The 17911-nt window shown below is 29.7% G+C and overlaps 1 protein-coding gene across 1 annotated transcript; it reads left to right on the forward strand.

Moving 5' to 3' along the window:
• Positions 1-6949: 6949 nt before the first annotated feature.
• On the forward strand, positions 6950-12577 carry LOC100776643 (PH, RCC1 and FYVE domains-containing protein 1). The gene is made up of 9 exons (XM_041005514.1): positions 6950-7006; positions 7899-7985; positions 8112-8201; positions 8306-8392; positions 8486-8584; positions 8853-10940; positions 11039-11176; positions 11424-11851; positions 12406-12577. The coding sequence occupies exons 1-9, from the start codon at positions 6959-6961 to the stop codon at positions 12575-12577; spliced, it is 3237 nt and encodes a 1078-aa protein (XP_040861448.1). The 5' UTR covers positions 6950-6958.
• Positions 12578-17911: the final 5334 nt, after the last annotated feature.

The raw sequence follows: 17911 nt of genomic DNA on the forward strand, positions 1-17911 counted from the left end.
TGAATTCACATTAAACTTAATTCCTTATATGTTTATATAGCTTTTCTGTTTGTGCAATGGAATATGCAATATGTAAAACTCATGCAAACGCACTATATATAATATGTTTGGAGTGACAGTATGGTAAACCAAATTTAATTATGAAATTGCGAAGAGGTAATATATAATTGCTTTGTAAAAATTATGATAATACGGTTGTTTTGATATAGTTATCATGATTTTAAAGGATATTTAAATATGCTATATATGAGTTTAATCGTTATATGATTTTAATAAATTTTAAATACTAATTTATTAAAATTATGATTGGTATGATTTTTAAAATAATTATTATACATTATGTTTTGTGATTAGATAATAATATAAAAATATTTTATAATATAACTGGATAACCTATTTTTTCTTTAAATAAAAAAAATATTTGTTTATTTTTCAGAATATTTTTCAGGGAGTTAAAAGGAAATAGATTATTAATTTTAAAAATAAGTTGAAGCAAAGTTGCCCTTATATATTGAAATTATATAATTTTCTTTATAACTAATTTACTGATTCTTTTCATTGCCTCTGGCTGAGATTTTTCTGGGATGAATGTCGTCAAAAAATTATCATAGTATTGAATCGGTAAAAATGTTATTTTTTTAGTTTATTTGTTTAATTATGATCAAATTATAATTGAATTAATAATAATTAAAAAGACGCCAATATTTATGTAATATACTAAAACGACAAATTAATATAAATATCAAAATTAAATTATGTTAAATTTCAATTACTTAATTTAAATAATGATATTATATATCCTGTAAATTGATCATAATAAAACTTTTTTTTTCTTTTTGAACAAGGCAAAATATATATTACTAATATTAGAAAAAGAGGAAATGGCTAACATAAGGCATGATTAAACCAAAACCCAAATAGTACATCAAAAGCACTATGTTCTGAAGCCCATTACAGAATCACTTAAAAAAACCGGCATCAGGAAACATAACTACAGAAAAAAAATAAAAAAATTCAGCAAGACTGATGTATCACTATTATAACATTTCCAAGTTATTATTTACTATTGATGTATTATTACTAGACTTGATTATTTAAATATTTTAAACTTTACGATTTACTGTTTTGCTTTATTATATTGTTGAAATTTTTAATTAATATGTTATTTATAGATATTTTGTTATTATTTTTATATGAAGTAAACTTTTACAAATCTACGAGTCGAGTCTATGAAATTCTCATGAGTCTGCGTAAACTCTCGAGTTTGATAATCTTACATATTACATCTATTACTTTTTTTTTGCATATTACATCTACAAGGAAAATTTACATTTCAGGATTTTTCGAAATATAATGAAAGATGCAGAATATAATAATGAGGGTGCAGAATACAATAGTCCATTGAGTATTCTAGGTAATAATTATATATATGGGCCCTGGTCATAAGCCCATGATAGGAAGACACCGATGATTAAGTATGTTTTTGCTAAATATTCTTTACATTCATGTTAGTTATATTTGATCACTTCACAACTTGTCGCATTGAGAGATGTGAACAGGAAATGGGAGTTGTAATAGAACTTATAGTTGTTTAAGCTTTGCAAGATATAAGATCAAGTGTAACATTTGCTTAAGGTTTGGAATCATATCTTCAACAAGTAAACCTCAAACCTAATTAAATCAATGCTCTAATTTCATATTTATGGTGCCAAAGAATCAATTATATAATTTAGGATCCAATTATTTATTATTGAAGATGGTTTTATTTTTAGGTTTTGAATTTATTGAATTTGTGAATTTCTAGTTTATTTGTTCTTATAAAAATATTAATGTAAAATGGTATAGATTTCACAATTTAGGACTAAAATGGACATTTTAAAAAAAAGGACTAAAAATGAACCTCAAAGTATTTATAGGGATCAAAAGGTTTAATCCTAAAATGTATTACCTGGTCAAAAGGGGAAACAGTAGAAGTTTATGAAAAGCCAACGTTAGGTATTCTATTTTATGGCCACCTAGCTATTAATTATTTTTTGAGGTGCTGCACTTAAATAATTTAGATTTTAACAATGCTCTTCATTGTTGGCTTGTGGCAGAGCATTGCAATTGGTGCTGTTGTGACAACTCCTGAGATTGCCAAGGCCTTGACTTCGGCGGAAATCCTGTTTGCACTGCTGCAGGATTGGCTGTTTTGAGAAGCTTCAAGAAAATGCTTTTGTAGGACAAATATGAATGTAATCCTTCGTCACTTCATTTCTAATTCCTTATCTATTCTAGATTAGTGCACAAGCATGCATGAATTGATTCTCGGTTGAGTTACATGATGGAGAACGAAGGACCTTAATTTAAAAGCATTAGTGTCACAAAAGAATCAGGATTTTTTCCATTTTTCCTTCTACCATGTGAGAAACACCAGCAACACATTCTTTATTATTGGCTGAAATTTACTAGAAATCATGAAAATTTGTGGCCCCACTTTTCATTTAACTAGCTCCCCTTATAATTTTGTAGTTTTTGATAAATTTCTACCAATAATAGAGATTATGTCAAAAAAGTGTGATAGAGAATATATTACTAGTATTCTTCTGCTTCATGCTTCTAAACAAACTTGTTGATTTTCTTCTGCAGTAATTGGGGATGTGAGAGGAATAGGCATGATGCTTGGAGTTGAACTTGTCAGTGATCGCGAACTTAAAACACCAGCACAAAATGAAACACTGCATGTGATGGACCAAATGAAAGGTAAAATCTCATTCATATCCCTCTTCTGGTTCCAGCCATATTTTATAAGTTACTGACCAATAAACTCTTCTGCTGTTAACACAGAATTAGGAGTGTTGATTGGAAAGGGTGGCTATTATGGAAATGTATTCAGAATTACACCAAAGAAGATGCAGGTTGCTCTTTAGTCTCAAACCCTCTCTTTTGTTGGCATTCGATTAATAATACTAGTCTCTATACTTATAGCCTCTGTGTGTTTCTTCCTTTTTTTTGTGGGTGCAGACTTCCTTGTGGATGCGATGGACTACACATTTTCCAAGTGTAAATAAATCTCTATTTTATATTATCATGTTAAGTAAACTGTGTTTGGTTAATGTTTGGTTCTGTGCTGGCGCCACAAAAATCACATTTTTTATGTGGATATCTGGAGGCTACAAAGAGTTGTAGGTGAGATATTTGAATGTGAAAAAATAATTGCTTCCCTTTCACTACACCGCAGGAACCAAACACACCAGTAGAACATCAATGTAGAGACTCTAGCAAGCCAAATTTCTAACTTTTACATGGAAGCTTACTCTCATAATAGCTCACTGTCATGGTTTATCTTATCTCGTCCTAATTTTGTTGGCTGCTAATTTTCTTTTAGGCCTATATGCCTTTCTTGATTTTTTTTTTTCTTTTTTCTTTTGATCATATCATATCTGGTTTTACCTTACTGTCGGCTCTAACCTTTATTTTTGTTTTTGGGGTATATACAATAACTGCAATGAGAATCAAACTTAAGTGGTCGTGTATACTACTCAAATTCCCCTCCGAGAATCCAACTTAATCCGCATAAATTCTATTCAATCCCAACCACTAGACTGATCCTAGTACATTTGTTGGTTGTACACTGTAGAATGTTGTAGCCTATCAAATATCATTTTCCGCCATTGGAAGTTTAATTTTAGCCATTAGTTAAGCACTTTTCTTTAAAAACCGTTTTTACTAAGTCGCTCCTTCCATTTTAAGACTGCTTCGTGTGCCTCAAAATTCTTGACTAAGGTTTTAGAAAACGGTAACAGTAATTTAAAACCTTAGTCTTAATCCTATTAAAATAATGTCTGAGATTTTGAAATTCAACGGGGATGAAACTTTCATTGTTTTTCTTTATGCCCAAAATTTTTCTTCACCAAGAGTAATAATATATCATCACGCTCTGTCATGCTTAAAAATTTTGATCATGCTCAAAATTAAATTAAACTTTCATTTAATTTTTCTTTATGCTCAAGATTCAACTATGTTGGATTTTGTTGGTCAATCAGAACCAGTTTTATTTATTAAATCAAGCTCTGACGTGAAACAGTTATTGGTTTTCCACCCATAATATAATCGTGTTTGATACAGAATTTTTCTCACGTAAAATACATGTATCTGAGTAAAGTCTATATTCAAACGTATTCAGCTAAAACCTATATTCAGAGGTGCTAGTTAGCTGACTCTTAAAACTGTTTGGTTGCTACTTGTTTAGTTTAAGTGGCTATTTCTGAGGAGGGGGAAAAAGCTACCAATATTCTTCCTATGTTTAACAAAAACTACTTTCCTCATCATCTCCAATCCCACCCTCTAAGCTATTTATGATTTGACAAAAGAAAAAAAAGAAGCCAATTATGATAAATCCATCATGGATGTTGGGAATACCTTCCTAAAATATGGTCATTGCTTGAGTCAACTTCTAACATTTTATTATAAAGCCAAGGTGACCCAAAGATGAAGAAAAAGATCATGAATATATAAGCTGGAAGAAAACGAAGTAATAGTCATTTCAATAAAAATAGGAGTAATTAGTAACTCGGTTAGGGATACTCTGAATATTGAGTAAAATTAGTCGAAGCTGAAATAATCAGAACTTTGAATGTTAGCCACTTAGCACTATCAAATTAATATGTCATAATAATATTTTATAGATAAAGAAAGTTTAACTCAATTTGATTGACTATAATAATATATGATATTTATCCTCAATTTTTACTTATAAAAAAAAAATATGCCTTATGAATATGAATTTGGAATTTAACTAGATTAAGTACATTTTAAAGATGTGGAAATAGTAATTGGTGCGCTTATTTTCATTACATCAGTTAACCCAATTAATCTTCATTTCTTTCTTCTCTCTTTATGTTTTCAGTTCTTACTTTCAGCCGTTATTTTTTGCACGTTATAGGTTTCTTTTTATCTTCCTTTCACTTTCAACTATTTGTCTTTTGACCTTAACATTTTATCATTACATCATTTTTTTTTTCACATGTTCATATTTTCGCTTAACTATTAATGGCCACGCCAATTTTAGGTAGAACATGTATTGATATTATACAAAGAACTAGGAGCTTTCCTTTCTTTTAGTACCTGAAAATCGATAACTGAAACAATTTTTAAGCATGACCTTGAAAGTAATATCCTTCCTATTTTTTTCTATTCTTACACTAAATTTTTAAATTGTTTAAAAAATATTAAACTAACACTTCTCTTTTTTTGTAACACATGCACACCGTTAATATATTACATCAACCTTTTTTAATTGTTTTTAAAATATTATACTGTGTCTCCCTAAAAAAGAAATTGTTGGAAACGTTAAAAAAGCACGAGATATTTGTAAAATCCCACAAAATCGCATAAAGTATCAGTGTAATTTACTTTAATATTTACCATATCAAATGCCAGATCCCGCTAGTCTTGAGCAGGACAATAATATTTAATGTATGTAGCAGCAATTAACGTTTTTAATATGAAAAATAAAATTGTTATTCAAACAATATTTTTATAGCTCCCCATTCATATCTTCTTTAGACTTTCACATTTTGTTTTCTCTATTTTTAAATGTATATATATATATATATATATATATATATATATATATATATATATATATATATATATAATATGCATGGATAATATTGTTATATATTAAGGAAAAATTGCACTTATCTCTTTTGAGATATATTTACTAAATTACATTTAAATTTCTTGATAAGTAAAAATATGTGGTGTGTGCGTTAATCTATTTTAATATATATAAACAATCTTTATTGCAGTGATAAGTAACAATACATGTCACAATAAAAATAAAAAAAAAATACGTACGTGCGACTTTCAAGGGCATTTTGAGACTTTAGAATATTATATAAAATTTTGAACATCCTTATTTTTAGCTGAGACTTTATCTAAAAAATATTTAGTTTATTATAAAGTCAATATTAAAGGTTTGAAAACTAATTATCCATAACACAGTGAGTTGCAAAGGGAGAAAATACTACGTACTAAGACTTATTCACCTTCAATTAGTTATATTAAAATATAGCACGTTTTAATCTCCCAAAAACAAATACATTTTTTCAATATTAAGAAAGTAAAGTATCTTTTGAGAGAAAACTAAAATCTTGCATGCATATGCATAATATTAATTTGTCGTATATCAAAACAAACTAATATAACCAATTAGCTTTACTGTACCAAATGGGAAAAAAATCAAAAGAACCCGGATGCTAGAATACTTTTCTAATTAATATATATATATATATATATATATATATATAATAACAGAATAAAGAAATGTTATATCTTCCTAAATAATTCTAAAATTAAATGATGCAGATAAAAAGATCATAAAAATAATTTTAATCATAACAAAGAAAAACTAATAAGTTGAGAGTGGCATTATATATATGGGTAGTTATGAAGCCAAGTGGCAAAAGGCGTTTAGTTTGTTAGTGGGCATGGAAACAATGTAAATACCCCGCTTTCTTAAGTTTAAGGTTTCCTAAAAATTTGACCATTTACTTCCCACGCATTTCGCCTCCTCTCTCTTTATTCTTTCATTGATCTGCAATTCTTGTTATGGCTTCTTTGGTTAAGTCTAATTTCCCCGAAATTGAGATACTTGATGCCAATTCCACAACCCCTTTTTACCTTTTTATTCCCATTTTTTTGTAATGGTATGAAATTTTGTTACATTGGTCATCCTCATCTTTGGATCCAATAGATGGACATGCAAGGCTAATGGAAATTCTTATTTGAGCTTTCAAGCTTTGGAATACATTATCCTTTTTTTTTTGTTCTCTTTTCATTTTCAAATTTTCACCGACATTATTAGAAATTTGGATGAGAGGTCGAAGTAAAAAGCATAACTATCCATGGAGATTTGAATGCAGATATTATCGCTTGAGCTTTGTCAATTTCCTTACAAATTTTCTCATATGGAATGACAGATCCTGCTAGTTATGGGAGTCTTGAGCGTGATGTTGAGCAAGTGAGCTAATTTCGCCCTAAGTTTCCTTTTTTATTTTCCTTTAAGTTGTTTTCTAAAATTGTTTTGCTTAAGATGTGTTCTTTCCCCTCTTGTGAATGGTGATGATCATTTAATTAAATTAAGACATGTTTCTTTTATTCATTCACTTTTGTGTTTGTGTAAAAATAAGGCAAATCCATAACAAAGACAAACTAAAATTTTAGGGTTATTATATTATATAGTACGTTGATCTCAATTGAGATGTTATCACATACTTGGCATTTACGGTTATAGCTGCAATAGCTAATGCTTCATGGCTATTATGAGATGATATTGGCCAATTACAAGTAGTGTAACCTGTAACCATGGTCTTTTGCAGTTGTGGCAACCACTGAAACTAGAATTTAAAAAATGTTATTGGTAGTTTTCTGTAGTAAAAAATATGTTTTTCCTTGCCTAAAGGTAGTTTGGCTAAAGATAGAATTGTCATGTTTTAAACCATTACATGTATTGAACAAAGTGACAGTCATAACAAGTAAAAAAATTATTAGTTGTAATTAAGAATGGAGAACAAAAAGTGACAAGGTAAACATGATATGGAATTTGAGTAATATCATTTATTGTTTCTACATTTTTTAGTATTATTATTTGACATGATATCAATAACTAGTCAATGTTTTAAGAAGAATAAGTTTATCTTTAGCAAAATGGCAGTTGTATTGCACATTTCTTGATTGTTTTTTATTTAATAATAATCAAAATGCTTAATTTGTAAAAGTGGCAAGAAAAAATATCATTGTTGAAAATATGTTTAGATAAGCCACATGATTTGTTGTTGTTATATTTCATTAAGGATTATGTTGCTTAAATGCATCTAACTAGGATTTAATGTATGTTTCAACTTTTTCTAAAGGCACTCATTGCCATAAAAAAAGGGACTCAATTAATAAAGTACAGTCGAAAAACCAAGCCAAAAGTTTGCCCATTCAGACTTTCTCTGGTGAGATTTTACTGTTAAATTAAATGTAGTTCCAGTACTAACCATGCTTATTCTAATTTGTAGAGTAGACATGTGTATGATGATTTTGATATCTCTAAATAAGTTCATATTTAGTGGAATTAACAGGATGAAACAACACTAATTTGGATTTCTCACAAGAAGGAAAGGAAATTGAATTTATCGTCAGTTTCACGTATTATCCCTGGACAAAGAACTGTTAGTTAATTACTTATATTTTATTCCATAGATGATATTTATGTCCATATATATTAACAATCTTTTAAAGCTAATTTATATTTTATATGACATTTTCTTTGTAGGTAGTCTTTAGAAGATATTTACAGCCAGAAAAAGATTACCTATCGTTTTCACTTGTTTATAGTAACGAGGAGCGAACACTTGATTTGGTTAGAAAATATACTAATTAATAAGCATTTCATTCCAATTTCTCAATTTGATACAAATTTTGAAAAAAGTTATTCTATTGTTCTTATTTATAGATATGCAAGGACAAAGATGAGGCAGAGGTATGGTTTACAGGCCTTAAGACATTAATTTCTACTGGAAAGCTTAGGCGCATTGGAAGTGAATTATTTGATGTGAGTTTTTTAGCATGAATCAATCGAATGATCATTAATTTTATCCTTAATTACTTACTGTGTATGTGAAGACATATAGTTTATGCTTGTTTTTTCAAAATTCCAAAGGATTAACATTTACCTTTTTGCAACTAGAGATTAATTTTTTTTTTCTAATCCTCAAAATACATGAATCACATGATATTTGTTGGTTCATGCAGTAACCATTCCATTCAAGCCTGCATTTCATGAGCACGTTAATTACTTAGTTATTTTTTTCAAATTGCAGGATGGTGTTGATTTTACTCCAAAAGGTCGTCCTTTTGGTGCAGCACTAGAGTTTGGCATATGCATCACTCGTAATAACAAGGTCGCTTTTGATTTTGCTTCTCATGAGCCTTCATTGAATTTGGTAACCAGCACAGATGTGGGGTTAGAGAGTGCTAATAACATGCAACCAAGAACAAGTATTGGAGATGGTTTTCGTGTCAGCGTGTCGAGTACACCAAGTGTTTCGAGCACAGGATCGGGACCAGATGACATAGAATCACTAGGAGATGTTTATATATGGGGAGAGGTTTGGGCAGATGGTGTTTCACTTGATGGATTTTCCACTCAGGCCCCTTCCACAACAGATGTGTTGATTCCTAAGCCATTGGAGTCAAGTGTTGTTCTTGATGTTCAACAGATTGCATCTGGTGTGAGGCACATTGCTTTGGTAACAAGGCAAGGGGAGGTTTTCACTTGGGGAGAAGAATGTGGTGGAAGACTTGGTCATGGAATTGATAGAGATTTCGGTCGCCCTCAACTTGTTGAATTTTTGGCAGTTACTAACATTGATTTTGTTGCATGTGGAGAGAATCATACATGTGCTGTTTCTACATCTGATGATCTTTTCTCATGGGGTGATGGTACATACAATGTTGGACTTCTTGGTCATGGAACTGATGTTAGCCATTGGATACCAAAAAGAATTAGTACTGGCCCTTTAGAAGGGCTTCAAGTTATATCCGTTGCATGTGGCACATGGCATTCAGCACTAACAACTTCTAATGGAAAACTTTTCACCTTTGGTGATGGGACATTTGGAGTTTTAGGCCATGGAAACAGAGAAAGTATTCCATATCCAAAGGAGGTGCAATTGTTAAGTGGACTGAAAACCATTCAGGTTTCATGTGGAGTGTGGCACACTGCAGCTATTGTAGAGGTTACTTTTCAATCCGGTTCATATGTTTCTTCTAGGAAGCTTTTCACTTGGGGAGACGGCGACAAATATCGGTTGGGACATGGAAACAAGGAAACGTACCTTCAACCAACTTGTGTCTCTGCACTTATCGAGTATAATTTCCACCAGATAGCATGTGGACACACCATGACTGTTGCTCTCACTACATCTGGTCACATTTTTACTATGGGAAGCAATGAAAATGGTCAACTAGGAAACCATTTGGCTGATGGAAAAGTACCTATCCTAGTACAAGACAAGTTGGTGGGTGAATTTGTTGAGGTAATATCATGTGGATCTCATCATGTTGCTGCCTTGTCATCAAGAAGTGAATTGTATACTTGGGGGAAAGGTGCCAATGGAAGATTGGGACATGGAGACATAGAGGATAGAAAATCACCAACAATAGTAGAATCCTTAAAAGATAGGCATGTAAAGAATATTTCTTGTGGCTCAAACTTTACATCTTGCATATGCATTCATAAATGGGTCTCTGGAGTTGACCAATCTGTTTGCACGGGTTGTAGACAACCATTTGGATTCACTAGAAAGAGGCACAATTGCTACAATTGTGGATTAGTGCATTGCCATGGTTGTAGTTCAAGAAAGGTATTGAAAGCATCATTGGCTCCAACACCAGGAAAACCTCATCGCGTGTGTGACTCTTGTTATAACAAGCTTAAAGCTGTTGAGGCATGTGCTAGTTCTAATCTTCATAGGAAAATGACCACAACACCTCGTAATTCCTTAGATACCAGGGAAAGATTTGGTCAAGGAGATGTAAAGTCTTCAAGACTAATTTTGCCTCCTATCACAGAACCAATGAAATTTCATCAGATAATGATGGCTAATAAGATGGGAAGCAAACATGATTATTCTTCCATGTCTCCAGCATCCCAAGTTCCATCACTTTTACAATTGAATGATATTGCATTTGGTAACTCAATAAGTTCAACTCAAAATGTTTTGAGGTCTGCTATAGCTCTTAGTCCACCACCAACTCCACCTCTCAATTCAAGACCAACATCTCCTTATTCAAGAAGGGCAAGCCCTCCACGTTCTAGAACTCCGGGATTTTCTAGAAGTCTTATTGATAGTTTGAGGAAGACAAATGAACTTTTGAATCAAGAAGTTTCAAAAATGCAAAACCAAGTAAATTTACTATAGTTTCATTAATTGTATGTTATTGAATAAACATCATATTATATATGTCATTCGTTTATAAGTTTATGGATGTTCTTTTCATATAGATTCGAAGTGTAAGGCTAAAAAATGACATGGAAATTCAGAAGCTCCAAAAAAATGTCATGGAAGCTACCTCCTTTGCTGCAGAGGAATCTTCTAAGCATAAAGCCATGAAAGAAATTTTTGAGTCTACTGTGGATCAGGTATTTTTGTTTTATATATTTCAAGGTTATATTTGAACTTGTAAAAATGTTAAAATATATTTTCATTGTTCTAACTATCTTTTAAGTTCATACACCTCTCTTGTTTAAAATGTCGTTATGTTAGACACCTAATAAGAAGTATCGGATGAAGGAAATATTTTTTAATTTAAAAGATCAATAAGCCAATTAATTAAGATTTCAAGTACATAATCTTAACTTAGTTGACTTTTTTTTTTATTTTATCCAGATGAAGGAAATGATTGAGAAGTTGCCTCCAGACGTTTTAGATAGTGGAAATTTGAAAGTCGTGCTTACTCGAGCTGAGAATTTTCTAAAAGAAAATTCAGAATTTGAAACACCATCAAGTGCGAAGTCTCAACAACAACATGCACTTAATACACCTAACTTAAATACTAGCTCTTCTAAATTGCAAGAACATAGAATAGAAGAAAATAATGAAACTGTAGATGAAGGAAATGTTATTCAAGAAAGCAATAACTCATCTTTATCAAACAACGAGGCATCAATGCCTTCACAAAATGATTCAAAATCCCAAGACTCTTCAAGACCAGGCAAAGAAGGAGAAACAGAAGTCATTGAATTTGAACCTGGGGTACATGTGACACTAATAGTAAAGCCTGGTGGTGTCAGATTTTTCAAACAAGTTAAATTCAGGTGCTACAGTTATTTGTTGATCCAACAAACTCTTCATTTTCAATTTCTATGTGTCAACATGCATTATGATTATGTTTGAAATGGTTGTTATACTACTATAGTTTATTAATTTAGCAGTACTCGTATCCCAATGTGAGGATATGTATATCCAACTATATGTGTGTATTTGTGACTAAACTGAAATAGTAACTACACTTGTACCCAATATATATATAATAAATGCATTGCATGAACAATAAACTTGGTCTTAGATTTGCAAGTAAACCATTAACTCTGTGATTTCCATTTTATAAATTAAGTGTGGCAGAAATTTGCATAAACAAATTCTCTATATTTTGTTCATAAATCCTTATTTAATTATTAAAAAAAAATTGTCATAAGGTATTGTTATTTTTTAAAGTATAAGGACAAAATTGATCAATTTGAAACTATAAGAACTAAAATCAAGTTTGACTAAAAATATAGGACCAAGTACATATTTTACTCTCTTTTTTTTCTCATTCTATCTTAATATTTTATTCTTCTTTTGATGTTTCTATATATTCTTTATGTAGTAAGCGAAGATTCCGTGAACATCAAGCAAAAGAGTGGTGGAGCAAAAATAAAGATAGAGTGCATAGGAAATATATTGCTCCACAAACTACAAATTCCGAAGGTACCGGATCATCTAACACTCTACCACCACCACCACCTACGAAAGAAAATATTGAGACAGTGTCTTCCTAAACTTGAATCCTAGTTTTACACAGGCATCATCTTAGTTTTGATGAAATGATATATTATAGAAAACATCATTAATCTTTTAAGTGTAGCGATATGTATCTAGGTATATTAATTTAAGAGTTTTGTAGATTATCAACATTATGATAAACAAAATATTTTAGCAATATTTTCAAAATAGTCACATAAGATACTGAAATAAGTATAATTTTTCATGATTGACCTATCATATTTGGATGTACATTTGTCTTAATAAATTCACTTGAATGAAAAAAGTGACCCCATTTCTAACAAGTTAATATTCAATGAATAAAAGTCTTAGTGTGTGTGGAACATCAATAAGTCAAATGCTTAGAATTCAGCAACCTTGCCTCCAATAAATAAATTTAACATGACTTGTGTAAAGAAATGCACCCTTTACAAAAGTAAGAATTATTGAATTGCACTAATTATTTTAAGGCTCTCGCTAACTAGTGTTCTTAGAACACTAGTTAAGAAATTTAAAATAAAAAGTTGTTTTTTTTGGAATTCACATTAAGAATGCATTGGAAAATATAGGATAACTTACTCAATATTTTTTTCCTATAAAATTAGACCTCACAATAAATGAACCACATAAAATCTTTATATTCATAATTTACCAATCTCAATCACAAAAGCTACATGGGAATATTAATTTTCAGAATATTATTATTACTGAGGTAAAAAAACACATATCAAACGTATAAAAATAAAATAAACAAATAAGCAAATTAAATGAGTAATAATAATTGTCAAGGAAATGACAAAGGAAGATGATGATGCAAAAAAGAGATCTTGTATTCGATAATTTCAAGCTATAACTTGGTGAGGTCATTTCAAATAGCATTGATGATATGTTTTTCATGATTATTTGTGTGTTTCACAAGAGCGTTGAAGTGTAACGTTCTCCACTTGTAATTGCATTTCATGATGGTAATTTCAAACAATAACTTGGATTGAGACTAAAAGCAACTCTTCCCTTTTTTTTCTCACCAACAAGAAAATCAACCAAATCCCAATAATTAAATTGCTTTTTTTGAGAAATATCATACATCTAAATCATCCAAGTAAAACAATCTATTCCTTGAGTCCAACGTTAAAGATTGACTTTCCAAAAAAAAAAAAAGAGTGGATAGTTGTGATGTGAAAGAAAAGTTAAATAGTTGGTTGTACGCTTAATGTTGATTTCTTGGCAAGTATATCAAGTCACGCAAATAGTATAAAATGAAAGTTCAAGTAGCGTATCCACAAGGACCTGTGTAATATTTGACTAACAATGTTCATTGACTATGTGCTAACTCTTTGACAAACGTACTCATTCATACAAGTAGTAATAAACAGTAAGATCGAATGTCCACATGAACTTTGTTTAGACTCATAATTTGTATAGACCAAATTTTAAGCAATGGAATGAAGGGAAACTAATATATTTTAAGATAAAAGTGCAAAAGTGTAAAGTTCAAGAGTAATAAAAGAGATGAAAAAACAGAGCAAGGTTCAAAGACACGAGGTGAACAAACACTTTGGGTGCAAAAATGACAACTTGTGGAGATTTTGGAGAAGTGTTGAGTGTTTGGCTTACCAAATGTACTCTTGATGTGATGTTAAAGATTTTTCACCATTTAAAGTTATTCTAACTATTATCATTAACTTTCACTCTTAATTCCTTAGAAAGCCAAACCAAGTAATTGCTTTAAGAATAAAGATGCATAAATAAGACTAACAAACACATTACATCCATAGATATGGGTTACTTAAAAGTTCCTTCAAGTTCTTAGTTAAAAATATTTCTCAATGATTAAAACACTATAACATACATGTATATAGGTGATCAAACCATAAACAAAGCAATAAACATAGAAAGGAAGTGATAATATTGATTTAACATTAAATGGATAGTAGAGATCATTACATCACAAAGTTTGTGGTATCCAAGCCCTTAATGATGGGTAAATTAGCCTCTCATGATCATAAGAGACACAAAACAAGAATAAGAAACAAAGAAAATGGAGAACATTGAAAAAGAAGAGCTCCCAAAGTGATTTCAAGCTCCAAACAAATGCCATAGATGGTCTCTCTTTGTCCAATGGAACAATGTCCTTTTAAAACTCTTAAAAAAATGTTATACTATGACCTAGTGTGCTAAGCCTAAATGTGTGTCAAACGTCATGTACAACTCAATTAACTTAAGTGACAACGTGTTAATCACACATATAAAGCATATCTTACTTGAATAACCATTAGATGTTTAACATGGTCTCGCTTTGAAATTTGAATGTTATTAATGAGAAAATATCTCTTCTTTGCATGCTTCCTTATTTTTTTGAAATTTAAAAAGTGAAAGTAAAAATATAAACAAGTTATAATTATATGATAGTTGAAAGAGTGGTATATTATCATCTAATAATAATAATAATAATATCTGATTGATTCGCAATAAAACTGACAATTATTACTCATTTTTTCATTTTAAAAAAAATTATCCGTAAGCGACATTAGTCATTATTATTATGCAATAAAAATATTGCAATATATCCCAAACAAAACAGAATTTCGATTTGAATTTAATTTTATTCCCGTGCCTAAAGGGAAAAGTTTATTACTACATTGAATACATTTAATATTATTAATATTAATAATAATTAGTGGAAACACTTTTTTATTTCGCTATCACGTTTTATGTTATTAAAATTAATTTATTTGTACAATTTATCATATTATCAAAAAAGTAAAAAAATAAAAAAAGCATATAAATGACATGTATTTGAAAAAATAAATTATTAAACTCAAAATTATTATAAAAGTAAATTTTAATAAGAGAATAGTTACAATATATAAAATATATAAAATTTAATGTATTAAAAATGTGATAGAACAATATATATATATATATCCATATACACATTTTTATTTCGCTAACATGTTAATTCTAATGCGCTAAAATAATATATTGTGACAATTTTTCTTATTGTGCATTAATGTTTATGTTAGTTTTAGTTTAACATGCTTTCTGAATTACAAATTATTTTACTTCTTAAGCTTCTACTGATACTCTCTTTAATTTTCTTCTTTATTTTTTTAAGTTATAAAATTTAAAACAATATATAAAGGCAAAATAAAGTCTTTTAGTACGTGCATTTTTTTAGCATTTCACCCTTCAACTACCCTTTGATCACCTACTAAACCTTGAATTTGTATTTTGTAATCAAATTTTAGGTTTCATATTACAGTATAAAGTATTTTGTAAACATTTGATTTGTATTTATCATTTAGTAAAACCTGTTACTCCTTATAGTGTAATTATAAAATTTTATTTGATAAAGATATTATTTAGTGAAAATTATGTATACTTATTAAATATATTTAATCAACCATATTTTCAAAACAATAAAGTATTCCTGACAAAATTTAGTTTAAAATTATAAACTATAAAAGTAAAAGTTTCAACACAAAAAAACTCAATATATTTTGTTTAAAAACATTTCAATTATTTATCTCGGTCACAAAGTGGCAGACGAAAAATAAAAAATGCCTGAATTCAACTATTGTATTTTTATTTTAGAATAATCCAGCTATGGTATACCATATGTCTCATACCTTATTGTATTGTACCATCACACTATACTACACTACACTACAAACACAAATACCATACATCTAGTTCAAGCACCTTTAAACAATTAACAAAGTATTCGATCCTTTAGTTACGTATTAGTAATCCTTCAAAAATATTTTTTTTTTCAAGTGAAGAATGTGACCTCAAATTGTACATTGTAAGTGGATTGTTAATTGCAAAACACACACTATTGAAATATAAATATGAGGTGAAGTCCCATATCAAATAACAATAAAAAAGTTAAATATCATATAAGTGAAATTTTTTTTTACATCAAATACAAATGTGAGGTTAAATTCCTTATTCATGACTCATTGATATAAATGAATTTTAAATAAATTACAAAAGTGCATCATCATCATCTAGTTTTTCAATTTCAGTCCCACTTTCACAAATATCTTGAAGAAGATTAGTTTGGTCTGCCAATCCCTACAGACCAAACCCTTGATATATGCCATAGGAATTTCAAATATAATCATAACAACATAAAGCTTACCTTTTCTTACTTGGCTTTGTAAAATTCCTTTGATGCTATTTGCACATCCCTCACTAATTTTTCCAATGGGGAGAGAATGAGAAGAAGATTTTAATTTTTAAAATTTGATTTTAAAAAATAGACGAAGCAATGAAAAAATTAAAATTATAAAAGGCAAGAAAAGAAAAAGGTTTTCTAATAGAAAATCTAAAATATGAGAGTATTTTAATTTTCTTCTTGAATTGAGCATGACTGAATGGTAGGTTATTCTCTCTGCAACAAACAGGAAAATTGTGATAAGAGAAAGAATGAATTGTGGTTAGCTTTTAAACCTAAAAAGAGAACCAACGGAATGCAAAAACTTACTTAACCCAAAAAGCCATGTCTTTCATACATGCAGAAAATTTGATATGCATAGGTATGAGGCATCCCTACTTCATTCCATTTTCCTTTGTTAACCGAGTGTTCTCTTCTCTTTGTTTTGGAACTTTTGACTAAGAGAACAAAAAGAGAAAAGAAAAATACTAATTGTTAAACAGTGTAGAGGCCAAAATAAAATTAAGGGAATACCCAAAATAAGTATGAATTGAAGAAGATAGAAAGACGTTGCATGCCAAGAAAGACCAAAAAGAAAAGGAAGATATAATTTGCAACTCACATATGTCATCTCCAAGTATGCCTCCATGATTGTTGTTGTGAAAACCATACAAAAACCCCATCCCTCTCTTTGATGCTCAAGCAGTGTACAATTTGTAGATGCATGAACTTGAAACAAAGAATAATGACTCAACAACATTCGACCTTATGAAATTTGTTTTGTTATAAATTAGAAAGACATGCAATAATAAACAAATTAGCAAAGGATATATTGAAAGGAAGAGGACATGTACCAAAATCTAACTCGTGTAGCAAATCCATTTCATTGTGCACAAAACATACGTTGTCAGGTATTGAAGAACAATTATGCTAAAATGTGGCCCAAGCAACTCCGATGTGCTAAATACGAAAGATTGTACGGTTGCCATGATATGAAATTAACTTCTCACTGAAAAAAATCTTTTCACACACAACAATTGCTCCAATTTTTTTAATCCTTTAATTGATGCATACACAACTGCAGCAAGAGATTGCAAAATAATTAAAGGAAAAAAAGTTTCTAGGTAAACGTGGACACTGAAATATTCTTTTTTATATATTGTCATAGATTATTAATAAGTCCCATTATTTT

Source organism: Glycine max, chromosome 9 (genome assembly GCF_000004515.6).
Source record: "Glycine max cultivar Williams 82 chromosome 9, Glycine_max_v4.0, whole genome shotgun sequence".
Lineage (NCBI taxonomy): Eukaryota > Viridiplantae > Streptophyta > Magnoliopsida > Fabales > Fabaceae > Glycine > Glycine max.